At 38.4% G+C, this 25,814-nt stretch overlaps 1 protein-coding gene across 1 annotated transcript; it reads left to right on the top strand.

Annotated features, from left to right (window-relative positions):
- The first annotated feature begins 1,486 nt into the window (after positions 1 to 1,486).
- Positions 1,487 to 24,890, top strand: LOC139962145 (host cell factor 2-like). Its single transcript, XM_071962083.1, has 21 exons — positions 1,487 to 1,676; positions 5,171 to 5,480; positions 6,273 to 6,481; positions 7,637 to 7,721; positions 8,029 to 8,135; positions 8,806 to 8,951; positions 9,758 to 9,875; positions 10,092 to 10,217; positions 10,384 to 10,430; positions 10,974 to 11,306; positions 11,975 to 12,580; positions 13,202 to 13,525; positions 14,007 to 14,277; positions 14,739 to 14,807; positions 15,576 to 15,902; positions 16,348 to 16,490; positions 17,374 to 17,496; positions 19,256 to 19,444; positions 19,967 to 20,232; positions 20,640 to 20,741; positions 21,365 to 24,890. Exons 1-21 carry the CDS (start codon positions 1,517 to 1,519, stop codon positions 21,399 to 21,401), a joined length of 4,098 nt encoding a protein of 1,365 aa, XP_071818184.1. The 5' UTR covers positions 1,487 to 1,516; the 3' UTR covers positions 21,402 to 24,890.
- Positions 24,891 to 25,814: the final 924 nt, after the last annotated feature.

Below are 25,814 nucleotides of genomic sequence, written 5' to 3'. Positions count from 1 at the left end.
GTGGTGTGCTGGGGAGGGGTGTTTCGTTTCGCTGCGTGCTGGTCGTCCTTTTGTGGTTTTTTGATTGTTTGAGTGGGTGGTTGGGCGTTTTGTTTCTGCAGGTCGGTGGGCGTATGTACTTTATTGGCTCGCTTGACCTGAGTTCCGTTTGTCAGAATGGGATGGTTCGGTAGTGCCGTTTCGGGCCGTGACGTTTTGTATCCCGCATGGCGGGTCACGTAAAAAGCACTTGGCGGATGAAGTGTGTTGATTGCAAAACTACAGGCATAGCTCCCAACTTTTCCTGATGCAAATGGCTCGCAATCATGTGTAATCTACAAAATGCAGAAGTGGTATAAAGGAATGGGCACTCAAGCTCACCGTTTCGGGGAAAAAATATATATTCTGAGACCCAGTAGCATATGGTGCCATGAAGGCCGCTATAGGAAGGTGTTATAAATTTCCGTAATAATGTATCATTTTACATTAAATTCGTAAAAAAAAACACGCCTTGAAGGTGAACTTTTTAAATTGCATTTTTAAAGCTGTGACATGAAAGTCAACAAAATGCGGGGTATTTACAGGTATGGGCGAGTCGGCGGGTTTGCGACATCTAATGCGGGACTAACCCGCCAGTTGCGGGTCACTTGCCGTTCAGTGCTATTGAAAGCATAAGTTTGTTGTTTAATATCGCGAGCAAAAATTGAGGGTTTGGACGACAATGCGCTCCACCTCAAGGCTTCCTCTAAAGGCTAAAAGGTACAATGACATGTAACCGTGCAGAACAAGCCAATTGTCCAGTTTTCCAACCCAATCTAGTTGCGCCTCGATCATGGGGTATAGTACGTACGGTACTAGGCACCATTACTTTGAGGAAACTTTCGTTAATCAAAGTTGTCATAATTCACAACAAAGCGTAATAAACGCTCTGTGTGGCGGATAAATAGTTCCGAAACGTGCTCTAACTTGAAAGCATCGACTATAGAGCCAGGATCAGCGGAGTAAAGGGACTACACTCAACCATTGATAACTCGATGTCCATGTGGGTGTGTCGTTTTCTTATGTGCTTCCCCGTACAATAATTTCTGAATTCATCCCCAAGTAACACAAACTACGAGAACTCGGTTACATTCACTACCTTCTCAGTGACTCTATGTCAGTAGTAGGACATGTCATTTAGCTACATGTATCAGTCAGCACAGTATTTGATCATTCTCACTTCAGGTAGAGAATTTTAGTTTTAGTTGTAGCGGCTTAGGTTTATTTTTCTCTATGCGGATGTTTTTAAAAGTGATGAGGCGTAAAAACATCCTCTTTCACTACTATGTCGTATAGAGAAGTGTAAAAATTCTATAAAAGTTCAAGTTGAGTTATTCAAGTTTTGTTTATTATTTTTAAAATTGTAATCTGATTAATTAAGAGTATTAATGAAATAAAATTAGTATTTAAAGCATTAAATAGATTCTTAAAGACAGAAACACGTGATAAGATACGGGGACTTGTTCGAGGCCGATGTGCATTGTGGGTAATAAACATCATGGCGGCTCCCATACTGAAATGGAAGCGGGCTACAGGTACGACTGGCCCTTGTCCTAGGCCTCGCCATGGACATCGTGCCGTTGCCATCAAAGACCTAATGGTTGTGTTCGGCGGTGGGAATGAGGGAATCGTGGATGAACTTCACGTTTACAACACAGGTACAATTTGAAATTTTGCTATGTTCAACCTTTTCCAATATGGCGCCCTTTGTTGTTATTACATTTTTCTGCAGACGCCTTAACGATTTTACTGAATTCCTTTCGTTGACACGCATTGGTGGTCCCCATATGAATCCTTGTAATGGCATTGCTTAATTGTGATAATTTTGTGTCGCTAAGTTATTCGAGGATTTAAATATTCCATCTTATAATCTTTTCCAAAATGGCCGCCTCCAGTGCTAAAGCCAATTTACTAATGATAACAAACTGTTAGGATGCCGGTGATACCGTACTGTAGTTATAGCCTAAGTTATGTTATACCCTATACTGTAGCTTAATGCCGAACTACTTTGCAACATTTGAAAACTATCTTTTGTTAAATGTGCTGTTATATGATGAACGAAACAGCACAACAAAAAGAAGTTAAATTGTTTCATTATCATTGGTAAGTTCAATGATATTTTTTGCAGCAATTTCGTGTCGTTTTGTAAATTTTTCGTATCTTGGCCTAAGCTGCTGCCTAACGTATTAACGTAAGATGGGCTATGAGGGAGTACGGCTTAGGCAATTTTCTTTAATTCCTCAAAGGGGGCAAAAGAAATTTATGAGATTGTGTTGGCGTGTGTGTGTTCGTGAAACTTGCTTGTATGAACTGTAATTCTTAATGTTCATGGTGGGTTAATTTATTACTTCATATGTGGATCCATCTTATACCTTTTGAAAACAAGAGCCCCCTTCTCTGAAGTTCAAGGGTCATTTAAAGTTAACACAGGTCAAAGTTAGAAAACTTTGGGATCCTGACCCACTCATATTTGGCTGGCATATACCACTATTAAAGAGAGGTGGTGTTTTCAACTTTTGGGTTAGTTGTATTGTTATCTCAATATTACCAGGAGTGGGAAAACAACCGGTTATTACCTTCGTTGCGGTAGCATTCCCAGGAATCAAGGCAATAATAAAAAATATCTATGTGATACTATTTGAAAGAAGAGAAAACATGTTTATTTCTGGTGTCCGTGTTCATAGTTTGAATAACATTCTGTTCATTTTACTTACTGGCCTAGACCATTAATGAATCAACTTTTCACATAGTAATTTGGATCTAGTCTACACCAAATATCTAACATTACTTGTTCAGGACCTCAAAGTTATCCTGAAATTTTTGTTATTTATTCTTCCTTCTTCCTTCCTTAATTTTGAGCCAAACCGCAGGGAGTATATCCAGCTTAAATTCATCTTCACCCAGGACTGTATATTATTATAGCCTGGGGTACGGTACTGGTACACACAGTGCAGTACGGTACTTGAGATTTATGCTGTAATGGAATGGATTTGTTTATTATTATTACAGAGGGTTCCACGATGTCATATAGTTTTTTATGGCTACGTTTTTATTAATTTTTAAGAACTTTTTGTACGAAAGAAGCATATGGCACTTATTGAATAAAACAACAGCCGATTAAGGATATAAATTATTATGTACCATTCTCATGTATGTAGTTTATAATCCCGTATTTAAATAGCCCCTATGTTACATTCTTCTTGTATGAAGTTCCAAACATGTGGTGACTTGTTGATAGTTGAAAACTTTTCATTGTGAACTTGAAGGGTTGCCCTATTCCAATATATGAAAAGTGGGGAACCCCCAATTTCTGTTTGTGTACGGATTACGGGTTTTTATCCACGTGCGAACATGTTAATCTAATATTGTACGTTGAGTATGAATGAAGGGTGGTGTTGGGTCCTTTTGTCCAAGGTTTGTGCTTACCTTTTTGAAAGTGTTTGTTAAAACAAATGCCCTCATATAGCGTGTTATTTTGGATGTTTTTTTTTTAATTTTATAACTGTGCGGGTAAAAGAGTATGTACATGACCTAGGCTATGCCAATGAATGTATGACATTGACAGTCTTGTAACTGAGTGCTCTGAAACATAGCTGAAATGTTGAGGAAAATCCTGGTAGTAGTTACAATTCATGTTGCAACACTATCAGTTGTGGGAAATTTGCACTACCGCACAACACTATATTTAGGCGTCTGTGGATAGCAAATTAAACAACTTTAACACTTTTTTTTTGACATGTGCAAATTCTACAATTTCGGAGTAATATCATTTTTATTTTTTTATCGGACATGTTGCAAATTTCTACAAGTTATACAACTAATTTCAACATTTTCAGAGTACTACTATTTTCTTCTTCTTTGTGACATACATGTTGCAAATTCTACAATTTCAGAGTAGTAGTTGTTTCTCTTTTATTGGTATTGGCATGTTTGAGGAGATGTATGAATTCCTTTTCTGGGAAATGATGGCCCTTAAAAGAGCTGTTGTTAGTGGATCATCTACCGCTGCACCTCACACCTTATGTTGCTCCACATCTGCTTGTCTACATATCGAGGCAGTTGATCCCTGTTGAGTCCCTTCGTTGCCATCTTTTGTCTCGGCCATCAATAGCCTAAGTGTGCACACCCATCAGCAGATCAACACAGTTAAAAGAGTGCCGTTTGAATGCCATTTGAAATGGAAAAGGATGTTAGCGACTTTTATGAATTTCCAGACGGTACTATGGTAAAGGACCAGACCTTGTAGTAAATTTCAGTCAGGTACCCACCAGTTCCCATCGCTACACAACATCATCCAAAATTTTGTATATATGTCCCCAGCATAGCTAGTATCCTGACTGGTTTTCAGCTAATACACATTATTCTCTATGAGGATATGTAGTCAGGATGTTGTCAAAACTATATGAGATAAATTATTGTCAATCTTACCAAGTTCCAACCCATGTAATTTTCTCGCATTGTTAGATACCTGTCAATCCCCCAAGAGATCTACTTTGTTACAATTATTTGGCTGCTTGTGATTATTGAGATATTAACTATTTACTCAATTGTATCTGACAAACTGTAATTTTGTCATGATATTCAAGCCTGTGATGTACAGTAGTTGCCCAATTTCATCTTGTAAGGTCATTATTTGGTGGACTGCAAGTATCAGATTATGTTATCAGGTACCTTGGCCTTCCTGTAATATCTGCATATGTTGCCATTAGATTTATTCAATTTTGTCACAAAGTCAAGCTCTAAAGAAAAATTTCAAAGTGCACATTTGTTGAGCAGTCAAACTTGCTAAATATAAACATAGAGCCTCCAACTAATTAATACTTAAGGAGTTAAGGTGCAGCAATATTGTTTGAATTTTATATACTTCATGTACAGAACTATCATGCAGCAAGCAACAAGTTCACATGAGTGACTAATTTTTGCTGTTGTTTCTGTGTGTACAGTATTTGATGAGTTTTACTTTCAGAAACAATTATTCTTAGAGTGATTGATTGTCTGATCTCTGCTTATATTTTGAAAAATTCCTCCTGGCTGTAACTTTGTGTTGATGAAATGGTGCTTCATATTAGAATATTGGTCAAAAGGATGCAAACATAAAAAGGAATGACCGTAATGCAATTTAACAATAGGAATTGTTGCCTCTTTTCCATAGCTACAAACCAGTGGTTTGTTCCTGCAGTGAGGGGAGACATACCCCCAGGCTGCGCTGCTTACGGCTTTGTCTCAGATGGCACCAGGCTCTTCATATTTGGTGGAATGGTTGAATATGGGAAGTACTCTAATGAGCTATATGAACTACAAGCAAGTCGCTGGGAATGGAAGAGGCTTAAACCCAGGTCACCTAAGATTGGACCAGTTCCATGTCCTAGACTTGGACATACTTTTACTCTGGTGGGAAGTAAAGCCTACCTATTTGGTGGGCTAGCCAATGACAGTGATGACCCGAAAAATAATATTCCAAGGTAAGACATTCAACCATATATATAGATATACAAAGGGAAAAAATGCACTGGGAAATGATAAGGGAACTCTATAAGCAGGCATGAGACTCTTCCGCGGAAACGCGGATTTCCGATTATTATTTTTTTCATTTTCGCGTTTTTTCTCGTAATTCGCGTTTTTTATTATTTTTTATTATTTTTTTTATTTTATTTTTTTTTATTTTTTTATTTTTTATTTTTTGGGCCGAACATGCTGGACTGTGAAGGGAAGGAACACCGAATTTGACCAGTGGTGGAATCAAGTAGCACAAAGCAAGCAAAAAAGCCTTTTTTTGGTTCAAAAAAGCTAATGGATAAATTATACAAGCAGAAATTCCACACTTTTTTGGCGAGTTACGTGATGTGATAGATTCCATCTAGAGTCCACCATTTTGCATTTAAGCCCTCCTTACCTGACAAAAAAAATTCTAAAGGGGAGGGGGACACCCCCTCCTCTTAAACCCCTCCCCCAGGACGGCGATCGATAAATTTCAGATTTTTTTTCCCCGGCTCAGTCTCATCCCTGTATAAGAAACCTTGTCTTCATTTGCAATGCCCTCTATGTTCATTTAAGGACTAATGGTGGCTAGGGGGGGGGGGGGGCGGGGAAGAATGTGTGCCATATACAGGTGTTACTAGCTACTTTTCTTAGTATGCAGTTGATATATCCATTTTGAAGAATTTTATGAGAGTAAAGTAATGGTAGTTAGTAGTAGGTCTTGACAGTTTTTACATTGCAAAATTCTTTACTTCCATATTTGTCTTTATAAACAGATACTTAAATGACCTTTACACCTTGGAGCTGAGATCAGGATATCCTAATCTATCATGGGACCTTCCCGAGGTCCATGGCACACTTCCACCAGCAAGAGAGTCTCATACATGTGTGTCCTATAGTGGCAGGGACGGAAAAAGCCCAAGATTAATTGTTTATGGAGGTATGAGTGGCTGTCGACTTGGTGATCTCTGGCAACTCAATATTGGTAAGTTAGTTGCTATGTAAAGTAAGTCTCATCCTTGCAATAGACATGTTTGAAAGTTGTTTGTTTACTCCTTGCAGCAAGCAGCAAAAAGGATCTACGTATCATAATCATGCAATTGTAATGACGTGTGGTTGTGTATGTTCATGTATGTGACACTTGCTTGTAAATACAAAAACTTGCAAAGGGTGGGATTTTTTTATGTCATATGAGGCATGTGGATTCATCTGTGTTCATGTGTGTTCTGTACAAAGCTTTTCATGGAAGCCAATGTCTGAGGTCACTGGAGGTCAATAGGATCACTCCCTTTGTAAAGTTTTGGTTAACTTCATAGACAGTGTGTAGGTCCACCTTGGTGAGTAATATAAGCTGTCATTTCTGATGGAGGTCCAAGGTCATTTGAAGTTAACTCTAAAAGGAGACTGGATGAACTTTGTACATAACATGTGGATCCATATTACTAATGATAAAATTTGAATTGATTGTTCTAGAGGTCAATAGTCATTTGAGGTCATCTGCTGTTAATATCTGAAAACATAGTAAATAGAGATGCTATCAAAGTAGAGCTTGAATTAACTTTATTTTAGTGTGTGTATCTACTTTACTAAATTCAAAAATTCTGTTGGTTGTTGAACAGTTGAAAGGTCATATGAGGTCCGCAGAGGTTGAAGTGTGAACATTTTGTAAGCTTGCGTACTCCTAAATTAAAACTTGGATGAATCTCATTCTTGATATGTGGATCCACTTGAATAATTATAAGAACCTTATCAATTGTTGTACATGTAGATGTTAAAGGTCATTTGAGGTCACCAGAGGTCAAAGTCTGAAACTGTAGTAAACATGGTATATCCAAATAGGTAGCTTAGATGAACTTCATATATAGAACATGTAGATTTGCTTACTAAAGTACAGACCACTTTTTTTTATGGTTCTACAGATCATTTGAGGTCAGTAGGGGTCAAAGTATAAAAGTCAAATTGAAGCTTAATACTTGGTATGTGGATTTGCTTAAATATGTACAAGAATGTTTCCTACGAAGGTCGAAGGTCAGTCGAGATCAATAGAAATTTCACATGCATTAAAGAATCTTGCTGATCATAAGTGAAATAAGTGGATGCTTTTCTCTCATTTACTCTTTCCTCATTCTTCATTGGTTAGATGCAATGACCTGGATCAGACCTGATGTTCATGGTCCTGTGCCTCTTCCTCGGAGCTTGCATTCTGCAACCACTATTGGAAATAGGTGAGTTTGGTCAGACCCACTGAAGACTTAGAAATCTGCAAAGTTAGTGACTATTTGGTAAATTGTGTTTTCCAAGGAGAAGTACCATAAAGTGAAATATATTAATAATAATTTTGCTGACACTCTCTTCCACATTGTCACAGTTTTACAACATGCCACTGAATCTGGGAATTAGTCGATACTTTCTTCTCCCTAATTCACAGTTGATCACTAATCTATTGAGGTAGTTTTTTTTTCTTCTGTTAAATTAACGTATTAAGTTTCTCAACGTTTCTGATGCATATTTTGGGTTTCCACTTTTGCACAGAATGTTTGTGTTTGGTGGATGGGTTCCACTAGTTATGGATGATGTTAAAGTGGCAGCCCATGAGAAGGAATGGAAATGCACAAACACGCTGGCATCTCTCAATCTAGGTGAGTCTTTAGAGCCTGTGTATTCAAGTTAAACTGTTTCTGATAAACCAGTGTAATATGTTATTCTAGACATACATCCATTTTTCAAGCTGTAAAATGCACTGCATTTCATGCTGGACATATTGCAGAGGGAGTGAAAGTTTTCACAAGAAGTGTAGGCACTTTATATCAATGAAATGGCTGTTCCAGTGCACCATAAGACGATGACGAGATATTATATTCATAATCTAACATTGGGAATAATTTCATATTTGAAGGCTCTGAAATTTGTCTCATTAAGTATTCAAATTGCATAGCAACCAGTCCAGTCTACATATCTTTTTGTTGTGTGATACCGGGCCATACCAGCTAAATTATCCCCTGTTTGAAAATTGGGAATCAACCATGATTGCAATGTAGAGTTTTAACAAATGATGCATATTTATTAAAGGTTGACTTCATATCATCATCATATTGAATAACGTTGTAAATACATCGCTGGTTTGGCTTCATATATTACCCTAAGTCTACAATATAGTGGAGTAGTGCTCACATATCAGGCATCTCTATGCATTTGTTGTTGCAATCCTATTTGCACAAATGTTTTTCGCGATCTATATCATCAATCACTTCATATGTTCAACGAAATATTGTCTCGTTTTGCTTAATTAATGCATCTTCAATCTCTCAGAAACTATGACTTGGGAACCATTATCAATGGAAGTCTTTGAAGATGCCATTCCAAGGGCCAGAGCAGGCCACTGCTCCGTTAACATCCATACTAGGCTGTACGTCTGGAGCGGGAGAGACGGCTATCGCAAAGCATGGAATAATCAGGTCAGTCAGAGGAATAGGTTGCTGTTTCACTGCGTTTGGGATGGCTATAAAGAAGAAGTGATTTGTGACACAGCACTCCCTCAGCATCAGATGGGAGGTTGGGTTGGAGGTACATTCGAGGGGTTGAAAAATTGACAAATTCAAAGAAAATAAGTGATGAAGAGTGTCAGTAGACTTGGTATTAATTGTTGAGAACAGGCTATCAATTTAAAATTAAAAGAAGCCAGGATGTGAAATGTGAAGAAAGTTTGAAAGACTTGTGACATCTTGTTGATGGCTTTAAAGAGATTTTGATGTTTCGTTCAGAAATTATTAGCAAACGTGGTGTGGAGACTTGTTTTTTAATTTCTCAAGTGAATCGTCATGTTATGATACTGTGAGTGTTTGTAATATACTACTACGACCACTAAGCTGCCGTTAAAATGCGCATTTGAGCCGGTAAATCCTCTCGTGGTCAAGTACACTAGAATAGAAATCACTCATCACCATAAATAGCATTAAAAAAAGTACTTAAAATTTGAGAATGATTAACCCAGCACCTAGGACAGTTTTTCATCAGGATTACCAAGTCCAGCTTTCTATAAAATAATGGTTAACACTCTACTAGTTATTGCCTGTACTCCAAATGTCTGAAGTGGAATTGATTAACTAGTTGTAACTTCTTTGAAAAACTTGGAATTTCTACAGAAGATTGCATAGTTTGTATTGGTTAAACCTCATAGGAAACAGTTACAAAACACTACCAGATATTGATATACTGAAGAGATCAACATGTTCTAATATGTCAACCCCATACATCTTCACAGGTTTGTTGCAAAGACCTGTGGTACTTGGAAACCGAGAAACCACCAGCACCATCTAGGGTTCAACTCATTCGAGCCAGCACAAACACTTTAGAGGTTTCCTGGGGTAATGTTCCCACAGGTAAGATCTTTGAATTGATAAAGTTCAAACAAATTTACAGTATTTCGATATCAAATATGGTTTTGTTACCCATGAAATGCCCTATGTAGTGTATGCTATACATCTTTTTTGCTTGTGGGGCAATTTGACCACTTTGCTCTGTGATTGAAAATAATTAAAAAAATCTGAATTGGATATATTTTTCCACATATTATTATTTTTATTTTATTTTTTTAGCGGATGTGTACCTGCTGCAGCTCCAGAAATATGACATGCCCGGACAAACATCTTCCTCAAGTGCCGGGCTGCCAGTCACACCTGGAGCCTCACCTATCAAAGTGAACCAGAATGCTAAATCTCTTGGTAAGTTTTCACATTCTTAAGATTTTCAAAGCATCTATTCAATATATTTCATCAGATAATAGTTGTCTATAGTTTGCCGCACGACGGAAGGATACTATCTCTTTGAAATATAGACGTCAGTAAAAAATTTGTTTTAATCAATCTTTTTATATCATTTCTATTCCAGGAAGCACAAAGCCAGCAATAGGAACAGGGACATCATCAACTGCAGCAGTAAGTAGAAAAAAAAACCTTTTGAGGAATCTTGGGTCTGTAACCAGGCATAAAACTTAGCTTAGTGATACTGTTAAGGACCAGCCTATTGGTAGATACGATTACATAACATTTATGTCGGGGAATATGCTCGGTGATTTGTAAAATTAAGAAGGGAAAAAGCAATCATTTTTACAGTGTGATATTTGCATAACTTGAGAGTCTGTAAGCTCATTTCATTTTTTGTCATTTGTGCCCATCCATACTTTTAAAGCTATTTTATTTTCTTTCTATTTTTGTCAGATTTAAGTCACACTATAGCTGATCTAATGGATGAACTCTTTCAAGTTTGAAAGCAAAGTTTACGTTCCTCCAATAGAAATGAGACTGTAAATAGTCAGTGATAGAAAATCTAGTACTTTAAAAGAGCTTTTAATTTAGAAAATGCAGTTAGGACTGTGCTCCTCATGATGTTATATTTTATGAAAAAGGTCACCGTGCCATTTAGGATCCAACCCCTACTACGTCTCTCTTGAAATCAGCTCATTCTTTGCTTTCCTCCAGGGAATGAGCGGGATTGCAGCCCTAGCTGAAGCAGCGGCTGCTACCCAGAAGATCCGACAGCCTGTAATCAACACCGGTACGGGTACAGCGGTCATCTCTCCTATTCAGAGCCCTGGATTGACCATTGTCTCAAGAGCTCTGACCGGCACCACTGGTCTTCTGTCACCAGGCATAGGACAACAAGCAGGCAAGGGTAAAGTCATCAAACCCATCAACGTGATATCTCCCAACCAAGTACAACCGGGCTTAGCCAATACAGGGAACTTGAAGCCAGTCATTGTCCAGCAGAAGCCCTTGACTCCTGGAGCTAAGACAGTTACTGTCGTTCAAACTGTAAGCTGTATACCTTTACCATTTTAATCCCTCATGTGAAATGTGACTTGAGATAGTAGAGAATGTATACATTGCATACAATATCATGCCTGACCATGCATTTAACGTTTGGGCAACATGACTCTAGAAGTTACATCGATGCCTTATGTGTCATTTAGGAATAATGATACCATTATAGTAACCTGTAAAGTTTGGTACACGTGTGGATTATTTGGTTTGAGGGCGGTATATTTGCCGAGCGACTTGGCCGGACTAAATAAATTTTGATTGAACCAATGCAATCGACAGTTTACCTGGCAGATACGATTTCAATAGTAAAAACGATGCTCTTGATCACTTACCAAGCATCCATGATTGAATGTATGTAACTCCCTTAAAGTGACAGAGGATATTATGAGTTCTCCCTTTCTTAGTGTTCAGGTAATTATCAGTTTTTTTTTGTGACATAAAATGTCAGCATTTACAGAGTACGTGGAAAGAAATGTTAAGCTGATGAGAAAGAGAGTGTATGTATTATTTTTCCCTTCTTTCTTTGAGATCAGTTTATATCCTGTCTTGAAGTGATCAATTAAAGTGATCAATTTTATGTAGATACTCCAGACTGGACAAAAGCATAAAAGCAATTCCCTGTAGCTTCCAAAGCATGTCAGCTTATGTTCCCTTTACAGATTCCAAAGGGTACAGCTGTACAGGCCAAACCATTCACTTCTCCAACAATAAATCCAGTCAACGCAAGCAGTCAGCTGGTGACATCCAGGTCTCCGCTCCAGGGAACGACCATTGTGAAGCTAGTCAGCACTACGCAAGCCATGAGCAAGAAAGGCGTGCCTACTGTGACATCAGTATTGGGAAAACCTCAGACGTCATTGTTGAACCTTGGCAACATCCAACAACAGGGCACTAGTATTATAAAAACCATTCCAGTCAACCAGAGCATGTTGAAACCAAGCATCGCCCCAACCCCGGGCGGCGCCAAACAGCCCACCATCGTCACGGTGACATCAAAGGTGCTGACAAATACCACCTCTGGTAAAGTCATCTCGACAGGACTCCCCAACCAACAGAAAATTGTCATCACGTCACAAGGAGGGGCGCAGCAAGCGTTGCTCAAGGCTGCCGGTGGCGGTAACTCCCCCATCACGATCATTCGAGCTGTCACTCCGCAAGGTCAAGGAGCAGGTCATTCGGGAACTAAGACCATCCAAATCATAACCAATTCAGCTGGTCTGAAGAGTGGCTTGAACCAACCAGGTGCCGCCGCTGCTATCTTGAAGGTACATACAAATTATACATTTGACCATTTCAAGCTCTGTGTGCTTAAAGTACATCTGTCTGCTGACCCATCGGTCAGTTTTTACGGTCGTCCTGCTTTTTGGTTCATTGTGCTGGCTGGTTACATTCAATTGCCAGAGGTCTTTACAAAGATTTTTTCTCAGACTTTTTCAGTATTTCCATTACTGTTATTGGTTTTTTTTTTGGTTTTTTTTGGCACTTATGAATCATACCTTTGTGTTCTGGCATACCAGAGTGTGCGGTCTCACCCTCAGATCCTTCTGCAAAACTCCTTGATCAGTGCCTATAAAATGTGCCATTATGTAGTCTTGAGAAAGGGTTTCAAATGTTACTTATTGTCATTTTCCACGATGATGCTGAAGTAGAAGATTCTGCTGTTTGTTTAGTTATTTTAAGGACACATAACAGTAAATTGTTGAGCTCTGCATTTATCTGTAGTTGAAATAGACCAAGTTTCACAGTCCTCATGCTGTTGGCTGTATAAAGTTCCCCTTTAACATAGATTGTCACATTTTTAATCATTAATGTTAAAGTTGCAGCTTGTGTATGATCATCTGTGTTGTACAAGTGTTTAATAGCAGCCTGTCATATTCGTCTTTCAGAGTATATCCTCTCAAGGTATCGGGAATGCCCCCATCAAGATAACAACCACAACCGGTGTTTCCGGAGTCACCACAAAACTAGTCACCATTCCAGTCTCTGCCCTAGCCGGCGGTGTCAGTAACCTGTCCAATCTCATTTCTAACTCAAACTTGGCCACTACTTCTGCTCAAATCGCAGCTAACACTAAGGCCGTCTCCAAGGTATCCCCAGGTCTCTTCGCAGGTGTTATGACGACCAAAAGTCCAGCGCCAGCAACTCTGATATCTACCACTAAAACGACACCAGCACCCGGGCTTCTGTTGGCTGGGGTAGCAGCTAATCAGGTAACCCAGATAAATTCATTCTCTGTTGAATTAAGTTTTGTAGAAAAACAGTTATTTTACCCAGTGGAATACTTTCGGTTCTTTGTGAAATGACGGAAAATCAAAAGTCTTTCTTACAAGGAGACAGAAATTTTGGTAACACTACTTCTGGCCAAATGGAAAGGTAATCTATGTTATGGTGTGTGTGACACGATGGCTTGTGAACACAATAACTCAAAAGTTACATGGTGATTGAATGTTGTACGTGGAAAGTGAGAAAAAGATTTCTGTCATATTTTTCGGAGTTGAAATGTCAATTTACGAAATGTAACGTAAACTTTAACTTTAATGAAGAATTTTTGTGAGATGATGTTTAGTACTTGTATCTTAAGCTAAGTTCCCTTTTCACAGTCATTGATGTGTAGAAAACACTCATAAATCATTTGTTTTGGTGCAATTTTACAAGTTTACTTATCAGTTTGATGTTTTGTTTCCTCCAAAGGCAACAGGTGCTGCACCGATGCTAACCGGAGCCGCAGTTGTGAAACCTACCACGGCGACCTCAACAATAGTGGCCACCACATTGGCGAAGACAGCATTCGCAACCCCTGCAGTAGTCTCAACAACCGTACCAGCCATAAAACCAGTTGACTACCCACCAAAGCCAGTAACTATTGTTACCGCACCCAGCACCACCTCAGAGAAGACTAGCCCTACAGCTGCCACAGCAGCTACAGCCAGCACAACGCCAGCAGCTAGTGGTACCCCCGCAGGTAATAGCACTGCTCCTACAGGTACTAGCACTACCGCAACAACTGGCAGTACCCCAGCAACTACTGCTAACCCAGTGACTACTCACACTGCATGTGCAGCTGAGGCAACCACCCACCCCAGATGCAAAGTTAGAGACAAAATAAAATACAAATTCACACTGGGGAATTAATCAAGATTTCTGTCGTGACAATGAATTCATCCTGATCGTTGATTTTGACTGCTCAAGATACAACCCATTTGACCCGATCAAATTGAAATTTTAACTTGTTTTACTCTTTACTCTAGCTGATTATCCAGTAGTGTTAACTCTCTATGACACCATTTGCTTATTTTTTGTAAATAGAGGATTTGAAATGATAAGTGTGGGATCTCGATCTCTAAAGGTCCCCCCCCCCCCCGAGAGTGTTAGCTGTGAAATGCTAAAGGCAGATTTTGTAAGCTATTCCTGTTTCTCTTCCAGCTCAAAATACAGGAGAAGCAAAGGGAACGTCAGAGCAAGGAAAGACGACAGCTTCAGAAACGACATCTGGTAAGTGAGGTCGAAAGAGAGTTAGACATGTGCTAAATGTTTATCGGATTTCTAGTTCTAATACCCAACTGTGAAGAATTAACCTCCAAGCTTTGCCAGGAAGATTGTAATCAAAGTGATGAAATGTTGCTGTACATGAACATAATTTATTCAGCATTGATTTATGATACGGTATTAGTAGTAGAATAGTTACCAGAATTTTCTCTGGAGACTTAACAACCCATAATACCTTTCATGGCTGTTGAAGTCCATTTTAAGGTTTATCTACGTATTCAGTTTAGACGATAAAATAATGTGAAACTCTTCCTTTGTCGTTCAGATGTTACACGGACACTGTTCTAGTAATTTTTAATTTGTGTAGCAAAATTGTGTGAGCACTTCTCTAGTAGTTGAATGAGTTGATTAATTCAGATTTGATAGATGTTATCAAGATTGTTCTTTGTCATGGTTGCCTCATGTTTGAGTCAAAACTACAGTATGAAATGTTTCACGAAAGGTGATGAGGGCGGTATTGAAGAACTTTGCATGCATAGTCTCCGGATGTGTAATTAAGTTACTTTGGGTTTCGGCTTCGAATACAACGTTTCTGTATGCTGCAGTGTTGGACGATTCTAACCCTTCATGTCTTAAAATGACACATCCGGTAATCGAAGTGGCAATAAGACTGTTCGCACTGTTATTCTTGTAGGAAAGGGAAAAGGAGAAATCTCAACTTTTTTGGGATATTTCATTAATCCTAGTTGTTGTCATTTAACTTTTGTGTTACAGCTGCAAACAGTACATCCACAAGCACAACAACAAAACCAAACTCAGTAACAACAACAAAACCAACCATACACACAACCAATTCAGTTAACACTACAACGAGTAAAACACTGACAGCAAACACTAGTGTTGCAGCTTGTACACCGACAGTGAAGACAGAACCAAGTCAGGCAGCCACACCCATGGACACCTCATCAGCTATCATGCCACCCCCAGCGGTCCCTCCGTTACCGACCCAGGTTAACGGCGTACCTCAGACTAAGATGGAACCCAAGACCAACGGGGCTACCCCTGAGGCCATGGACACTAGTGAAAAACCCAAGCCAGCAGGTTAGTACTTGGGAACATATTTAAAAATAATTTTAAGAACCATTTGCTGAAGGACAGTGCAGACAACTTTGTCAAGCTCCCTACTCGGTGTCCTGTGGGTTAGATTTGGTATTAAGTTGATTTATCTCCTAGATGTTGTCTTTCCTAGTAGCTTCTAATACTTCAGGCACAGTGATGGCAATAATCAGATGTGGTGGTGACATTTTTAGATTTTGATAAGTTTAGTTCCTTTGTTTTTTTTAGTCATCCATACAGTGGAAACAAAGCAGGCTTTGATGGTGAAGAAAGTGAAATAAAACATCTATAATATGTGTGATGTCTTGCTGTAATGTAATGTCCGAGATTGATCATCGAAACCCTATAAGCGTACTGTGCGTGAATGCTGGAGTATGTCAGAAAATGGCGCATGTATTTATAAAACAACTCTCAATATCTCTCCATCCAGCTGATTCGGATGACAAGTCGATCGCTATGACCATAGCTTCATTAGCCTCCGGAGGACAGATGCCGCCACCAAAGTTTGAACCCCCTGTAAAGATTTCAAACGGTCTGGATGCAATCAAGCAGGAACCAATGGATCCGTCAGTTGTAAGTTTTTCTTCTTTCCTTCTTCTGTACATCACTGTTCACATTTTCTCATCTTTGCCTAACTTTAAGTATTTCATTGAATTATCTAATGTATCATCAAGCAGGTCATCTCCTCCTTAGCGCCTCGAGATTACTGAAGTGGGTCCATGATAGGACTTGACAGAGTTTGGCAAAAGACTAGAGCCAGTTTCTCAATAAATGATTTAAAAAGAAGCAAAGTCATATTGCTTGGTTACTATTGGATCAGTCTCTCTGCTTACCATCAGAGCTACAAAATCCAACGATTGATTCTCTTGAAGAGGCCGGTGGTGAAAGAGCATTGGCTTTGATATATGTTGCAAACTAGAGTGGAAGTTTAGCTAGTGACGTGAGGCTCATGAAACATATATGTTCTGTCCGGCTCTTCACGTTTATACCAGAGATCCTCAACATTATATTTTAAGAAATATTTGTGTAAGCACATCATCCTAATTATCTGGTTTATGAACACATACAGCATTGTTACATATCTGCTCTACATGGAATATATGATGGCTTATGTATCGGCTACTGATTTTCATTAAAAGTACTTATCTTCTATGATGGGGATAGATGTGAAAGCTTATTGACATTTTAATTTCTTTGGTATGAATGAAAAATTCAAAATCATTCAAATAGTATTTACTACTTACATTTAATAATTCCTGGATATCAATCCAAACATGTCCAGGTGTTAACCAAATTGACAGATACATGGTTTGGTTTGCTTGAAAGGACAGCTGTTGAAGAAAATACCCCCCCCCCACACCCCGCCCCTTAACATCTCAAGTATGATGTTTGAGAAGATGTATTTTCCTGTGAATTTGTCGACTGTTATGTTTCTCATTTTTGATTTGTTTATCAGAGTAAAGTGACTACAGTAAGACGAGAAGCCAATCAGTGGTATGATGTAGGCATCATCAAAACAACCACAACTACAGTAGCTCACTTTTTCCTGCCCTCAGAAGCTTCCCAGAGGAATGAAGACGTAAGTCGGTTGTAAATTATTTTGAATCGTACAAAATTGGCCTCTCGAAGGATGACATAGGGCTTAAAACTTTTGTCTCGATATGTTATAGACAAAGAACAGGAAAAAACATTCGACTGCCAGTTACGTTTTGTAGCTAACTCCAGTTTTCAAGATATTCAGCATTAAACATGTGTTAAATATCTGGAATGCTCCTTTAAGGCTAGATTGAAAATGAAGTTGGCTGCTCACTGAAGGCCTTAACGTTCATGTTAATTAATATAAAAATAAAATAAAACAGTTAGCAAACTGCTTATCCACTAGAGAGCCTGTGTAATAGAATGTGTAAAATAAGTCGGCCTGACGTTTCGATCCTAGCAGGATCTTCTTCAGAGGCTAAATGACAAGTAACAGTAACAGAAGGGACAAAAACACGCACAGAATACAGACAGGTTAATGAGCACGGTGAACACAATGAGATAGATGTAAGAGGATTAGTAGACAAGGGATGGAGAAAAGAAAGCACAGAAATTTAAAACTCCACCAAAATGTGTGATTTTAACTTGATAAAAAACAACTAAGGATCACCCTTGGATGACATTGAACACCATCTGTCCTTGACTGATTTATAATGTACTGTAAACATGCCATCTGAGGCCATGGGAGTGACGTTTGCCCATTTAGAGGTTTTAGTATTGCATCTGAGGAACTGACCGAACAGTCTGTGTATTAGACTGTATGGTCCAGTCACTGTATCTGATGACCATCAGTTTCTTATATGTGTCATTTTTTCAAAAATATCAAGTTTTATAGAAGTATAACCTAGGTCTGATAGCAGTGTCTTTTCAACAGTCTACAACATATCCAAATTAATTTTGTGCCCAAGGTCATCCTTTAAGAGAATTTGACATATGTCCGAGCAGGGCAAATTTTAAAATTTCTGTTGGGACATTCAAAATCAGCCTTGGAGGCCATCAGGGGGGTAGACTAGTTCTTGTACATCAAATTCAGATTGCAAATACCCCCAAAAAGGGAAAATGATATAATTGATATCACACCCCCACCCCACTGCCCCCCCCCCATCACTTTGGAGAGCTACTATAATAAAACCAAATCAATGGTAGGCCTAGGATCTATCCAAAAGGGAGCTACACTGGCCCAAAGTTGGTGTGTACTATTCACCATACCTACACATCTTTCCTACAGTGTAAACATATAGATCATTATTTTGGTACATTTTTTGGACTATCAGATTTGCTGTTCAGACAACGTAAAAAAAATGTAAAAAAACCTTAAAAGTGTGCCCTGTGTGAGTTAGTAAATCAGAAGTAGATCAGGTGGCAGGTAGGACATTAGTCTGAAAGCATGAAGATATTGCACATCAGGTGGCTAGGTTGTGGACGAAAGAACCATCTAAAATGATTTCCAGCCCACAGCAGTGGTTGATGTAAAAGATTCATTGCAACTGGATTAGATTGTTCTGCACTGAAGGTGTGTTAGGAAACCTTGACTGCTTGTGATATTATCTAGCATGAACTGTTGCCTCCTTGTGCACCCATGAGCTAATTCAACCATAATTGATGGTTTGAATATAACATGATACATGGTATACATATGTGGCTATTTCATGAACAACTATCGAGAAATTTATAGCTATATAGAGATAATTAATTGCTTCTGGATGACTAAACAAATAGTAAATGAAGAGTTATAAACAAACCAAGAAAAGCCTTTGAATTGAAAGATATTTATATACTTCCCCCAACCCCATGCCATTTAGGATATCGATGTCGTGAGTGTGCCTGACCACAGTGTTCTCAAGAAGCAAGAGTTGCAGCCAGGAACAGCGTACAAATTCCGCGTGGCAGGTATCAATGCCTGCGGAAGAGGTCCTTGGAGCGAAATATCAGCTTTTAAAACATGCCTGCCAGGATTTCCTGGAGCTCCTTCAGCCATCAGGATCAGTAAGGTAAGAGTAATCACCTTAATAACAATTGGTTTCATTTTCCATGATATCTTGTAATGCATACTCATTCCTATACTGGTTGCTGTTCAAGCGGTGTTTCACTGTTTGACTGATGCAGGATTTCCTGTAATCTTGTGGTTATCTAAATGTTGTTTAAAAAGATCATCTTTCAAACAGTTTTGGGGCTCTGAAGCCACTAGTGCATTGGATGTTTTGCCTTTTGGGGGAAGTTCATGGTAACCAGGTTTCTACCTAAGCTTAATGTGTTAGTTGTCATGGTTATTTCATTAGTCACACATGGCTGATTGGATTAATACTATAGGTATGGTACCAGTGAACACAAGCAGGTTATTTGACCAAAGACCTTTTAGATTGCATAATCAATTACTTGCATAGTCAATTAACGCCTTCCTGCCTTAAGTCATCTCTAATTTGCTGCCTTTATAATTTATTTTCTTCTCACTTTCTCATGTTTTTACTCGTTATTTTTATTATCCTCCATTTCCATGTGATTCCTTTCACCAGGGTAATGATGGAGCCCATGTTTCTTGGGAGCCCCCGACCAACACTAACGGTGAAATTCTGGAATACACTGTGTACCTGGCAGTACGGAGTACGGCCGGTCCTGCCGGTGATCAGAAACCCGGTCCAGCTGCTCTTGCTTTCGTCCGGGTGTACTGTGGACCTAACCCATACTGTGTGGTCAGCTCAACACATCTAGCCTCAGCCCATGTGGACACTACCAGTAAGCCAGCCATCATTTTCAGAATTGCTGCAAGGAATGAGAAAGGGTAAGTACAGAGGTCGTTTGATTCATTAATTAATCAAAATTGGAAATTTAATGTTAAGTGATGATGGCCTTTGGGGGCAAATTCTCAAACGTTCGTCAGAGACGACCTAATTCCTGTTTGGATGACCATAACGAGCTTTGTGCGGTTGTCCGGCTTGTTGTATATTTCAGAATCAGGTTGCATTGTTTACTAAACACCTCCAAATAGGTCAAATAATAAATTGCTATCATTCTCCATCGAAAATTGGAAATACTAAAAATAAAAACGAAAATAGGGGGAGTAAAGAAGCAACCTCATTTCATCTTCTTCTTTTCATTACCACAAATCAGGACAGAACATAGGGTATGAGATGTGGATTGCTGTTTTACTTTCGCCATCTCTTTTACTTTTGTGTGTGTGTGTGTTAGGTATGGACCGGCTACTCAAGTAAGATGGCTACAGGATAACCAGAGCGGAAAGCTAGCCGCACCAAAAAGGAGTGCGACCGCCGCAGCTGCAGCGGCAGACAGGTACGTAATGATATTTACTCACATCTAAAAAAGAAACCCATCTAAGCAGTTTGAACATATATTTGATGCTTACAGAATAACGTAGTATTAACTTCCTGTATCTCTTCAAACATTTGACGACCACCTGTAAATTGATTTTGACTATGACCCTTTAATCTCTTACTTAATGTTCATCTGGGAATGTTGAAGATGGTACAAATCACAAGGAAAGTTTTGATTATCAATATATTGCCATTTTTAGGCCATACCAGATGACTTCAGTGTTAGTTTATTCTTTCAATATGTAGAAATGAATCTTTTTGAAGAAAAAAAAACCGATGAGGATATTTTCTGACGCCGGTAACTTTCAAACCTTTTCTTTAATACATACTTCAGGATTTTAAACTGTACTTTTTAAGTTCAAACCGATTGAACTGGTGAAGCTAGTGTCATTACGTAAATCACACGGCATTAGCAGTGCAGTAACGTCACTGACTTGATATATCAAAATATGACGAAACTTCTAATGGTTCAGACAAGAATACTAACATTCGAAATTGTAACCAAAAGAAAGTCATGAGTCTGCTTGAAACAAAACTTAATGATAATGTTAATTACTTTTCTGTTTTTTTCTGTCTTTCCAGTACACAAGCTTCCAAAAAGCCTAAAGTGGAATCGTGATGAAAATCCTAACCGGTCACGAGGTGGACTTTTGCTGCGCATTGCCAATTCTCTTACAGTTTCTTGTAAAATATCAATTTTCCCCCCCCCCCTTCCCCATCAGTACAGAAGGAGTGTAATGATACAGGCTGATGTATATAGGTATTTCCCTTTTCTCCTTTCTTCTCCTTTTTATTTTGAATGTATCACTCTGTTAATATGTGCTGCATGTCTAGCTTTACTATGGATGTGTTTAGTTTCTATTGACTGCAGCCAATTTTTGGTTAAAAAAACAAAAAAAAATCTGTGTTTAAATTTGGTCAGCTGGAGATGAGATTTTTAGAAAATATTTAATAGACCCTAGGATTATCCATTTGGACAGATTATATACATATATATATATATATAGATAAATATATATATATATATGTATGTATGTTAACTGTTAAGAGAGATATGTTCTAAGGTTAAGGTTTAGGAGTGCCAAAAAGCTTCTTCTTCAATAAGAAATAAATCAAAGGTAACTGATAAAAAGTTTACAGGAAGGAGCATAAACTATGACAGAGTATGGTACTTAAAAACTAAGACAAGATGTAGTTGGAAGGGAGGGGGGAGGGGATTTAGGATGTAGGACAGGGTTTAACATGGTGAGATAGTGCTGGAATGGAGAATTCCCAAATTGAAATGTTTTTACTTGATAGTTTTGTCATTGTGGATTAGCTGATAACATATGCAGGTATCTGATCGATAGGATCAAAACTACGAAATAAATTCTTGGGAAATACACTCTTTGGTTGGTACCTAATAAACGAAAGGAAGAGGAATAAAAAACAGTAACTTTGTGGCCAGGACCTGTGTCAGAGAGAAGGTGGCAGGATTTTGTGGTGTTTACTCTCGGGGAATGAATACAGAATATATGTCAAATATGGCAAATACGTCTGGAAGGGACCATGGACACCTTTCTCTTCTGTAGAATGGTTGAAATCCGAAAGTGGAGCGTTAAGGCCGAGTAGTAAATAACAGAAGTTTGTAATGCCTTACATATGTGATGAGTTATTTATATTTTGAATAGATCAATTAATCAATCATATATCAAAATGTTTTCCTAGGAGTCGAGAGGTGAAAACCACATTTTTGTCTACTTTCCAAACCTTCTTTGATATATGTGAATAGGATTTTTGGAAAAAAAAGAGGCATCGTTGAATTATTGTACATAGTTAAAACTGTACAGCAAACATTTTTTCCTTTTTAGTGTGATCATTTGTGTTTGACAGCATTCTCTATATATATATACATTTTGTTTTTTTTCATGATCAGCATCATCACCTTTCTGATGTCTTTGTGGACAAATATGTTTTCAATAAACTAATTTCTTCCCTTTAGTTTTTTTTCTTCTTTTTTTCTCTTGTACATACCAAGAAAGAAGTAAGTTCCACAGTATTTAGCTACCCATGATGACCATTCTACTTTAGTCACAGGTCCAGCGGTGGCTTTCCTGTATCAGCAGCATATTTCAGCTGTGATTTTTATTATAGATAACAACTTCAAACTGTGCCAAGCAAGTGGGTTGGGTTTACTTTTGCACATGTTACCTTTCAGACTTTTTAAGGTCGGATATTCACGGCATTCTTTCGGTGGTTGTGGCGTCATGGGTGTACTCATTAGGGTTTGGTGGTAGATTTTTGATGTTGTCTTGAGTATTCTGTGACGAAACAGGCGATACGAATCCGTTATCTTTAAGCTGGTTAAATTATTTATTTGTTATTTACAGAAGTACAAAGCGCTTGTCATTAGTAAGTGCTTGTCATTAGTCGTATTGAAGGAATTCAGAAGTGGGTTGGAACTCTTATACCAAATGCCTTGACGGAACATGGGCAAATTAAAAAACCACATGGGATAATCATGGGGAAGGTTTTGGAGACCTAGCAATGACGGTTCCTGTCCGATACTTAAAATGGTGGTATGACCTCTAAAGCCTATTGTGGTGATGCAGGTATCCACTTTTAACAATAGGTTGCCTGCCTGCCTGACATTACTAATAAACACACTGTGTTTTGGGTTATCTGAAATTGATACAAGTCAACGTATTTATCGTAGGATGTCTTCCTTTGGCTTGGATTAGCTAACGAACAGACATTTTGGCACTTCTATAGAAAGATTCCAAAAATGGCCTGGTGCAAACCCCAACTTAAAAGTATGTTACTTGGTGAAGATATGATTGCATGAAGCCTGGAAGTTACTTCAAGGTTAGTGTTCGGGTAATCTAAAAACAGAGGGAAACCAGTGGATGATCTGCATATGTCATAACAGAACGTGTGATGCCAAAATGATCTTTTGTTTCAAATCACCAACTCTTAGTTTGCTCTTGAAGGTGTTAAAAGAGAGGAACAATAGGTAAATCTGTCATAATAAATTAGGGCAAATTTCTCTCCACAAGGTGTGGGTGAATGAGTCAGCCAATTTGAAAGGAGGAGCTCGGTTGACCATCAATAGATGACCTTGAAGGTTACTACATGTTACTGCAGTGTCTCTAGCTTTGGAGAAGTAAGAAAGTAGCTAGTTTTGCCACTGGTCTTTAGGACATTCAGGTAACTTCTAGTACACGTTTGAACGTAACTGGTCGATCAGAAAGGGCTTGAGTAAGTTATTGATATGAGCGTTTTATCACACACTAACGGCACACAAAGCATTGCAGTAAACTAGTGTGTATGATCAGAGAAGAAGAGAAGTGATAGTGGTTGGCAAACGAAGGAAAAGGAAGTTCTTAATTGTGTTTATGTGTCAAGAGTAGGAAGGACCGGGTATTACAGCTCATGTTACTATTGGCTTAATACCATATTATTAGTTGGCAAAGCACCAAATGATGTGAAAAATGGATTGTTGCCCTTGAAAAGAGGGGGAAAAAACCTCTTTGGAACTGTGCTATGATACAGATTATAATGGTATACTTTGCTGAGTACATGGCGGTTACTCCCATCATGTGATTCGGTCATAGTTTGTTTCTGTTGGTACCATTTTAACAAATTGTATTTGCTACTTTAGAATGGAATGGGGGGAAAGATGAATGTACCAGTGGGTGAGGTCTCTGAAATAAATGCTGGTCATGAAATGTTTTGTATATTTAATTACATTTTTATAGAGTGAATGTTATTTTGTACAGGATTGATGGAGTTTTATGGATAAAACCATTTTCCTTTTTTTTTCTCAATCCCTGATTGTATGAACCAGAGAAGCAGTTTCTGCCATTTGTCATAAAATACCATGTAATATGTAACAGGGGGATAAGATTATATGATGGCATTGATGTGTATGTTTTATATAATTGGAGGGGGAGGTGGGGGTGGGTAGAGACTTGCCTTAAATATACCCATGTACGGGAAGTAATCATAAGAACCCACAGACCAGATGAAAGGCTTGTTTTAGAGTTCTTTCATGTTTATGTGTAGGTCCTGACTGGACTATTTTGTTGGTCAATACCCCACCCCCACCCCTGCCCATTCACAAGCAACATTCAAGTAATGTTCCCAAATCACAAAAAAAAAAAAAAAAAAAATAGACAATGTAACAGAATGCAACTTGCTAAAATGCTCAACTTATTGAAAGAGGGAAATGTGAGAAATAACCTAAAATAACCAAACCAAGTCGTTTTCCTTGAGTTGATTGAACAACACAGGATCTTACAGCCAAAAAGAAGAATACAACAATTAATTCTCTACTGTCAAATGTTGATTTGCATTTATGGTTAGGTAAGAGTGGCATATATAGTGTGCTGCATTTATGGCGGTGCGACGGTGTAAAAAGAAAAACACGTTTGATAAAAAAGGAAATTCCAATCGATAAGACAGTGAACTACCCCATGCGCAAAAACATGTTCTCATAGCGTTTGCAAGATAGCCAGCTTTATAAATGTGATGGACAGCCAGATAAGCTTTAGTACATTATAGAGGAAAAAATATGGCGGCATAGACAAACTGGAACTTTGGTTTATGCTATGTAGTTTGCATGGTTTTGGTTGATGAGTTTTACAATTTTGTCTCACTCTTGGTTAATTCTTGTTACAATGTTTATTTCCACACCACAACCTCTAACCATATCGTAGTAAGTAGCAGTAAGCATACTTGTAATGTGGTTTTTACTTGTCGCCCAATAAAAGAATTCTCTTCTTCTCACATATCTTTTATAACAACAGGTAGATCATCCTTTTCTTTTCCAAATCCGCTCATTTTTGCTCATGTTTTTCCTTCGTTTTAATTTGTGTAAATATGATTATATAGGGCATTTTATTTTTTTGTCGGGCGAAATGTTTCCTTAGCTTAATGTAAATGAGAATGGTCGTTTGCTTTTGTAGATATTCAAGTCATTGACTCGAGGCGCTAACATTTAAATGTTTGCTTTTGGGCAGGGGATGTGGAGGGAGGGAGGGGGTGTGTGTGG

The sequence above is a fragment of the Apostichopus japonicus genome, chromosome 20, assembly GCF_037975245.1.
Source record: "Apostichopus japonicus isolate 1M-3 chromosome 20, ASM3797524v1, whole genome shotgun sequence".
Classification (NCBI taxonomy): Eukaryota; Metazoa; Echinodermata; class Holothuroidea; order Aspidochirotida; family Stichopodidae; genus Apostichopus; species Apostichopus japonicus.
The sequence above is the reverse complement of the archived record's forward strand: the minus strand, read 5'-3'. Positions and strand labels throughout refer to the sequence as shown.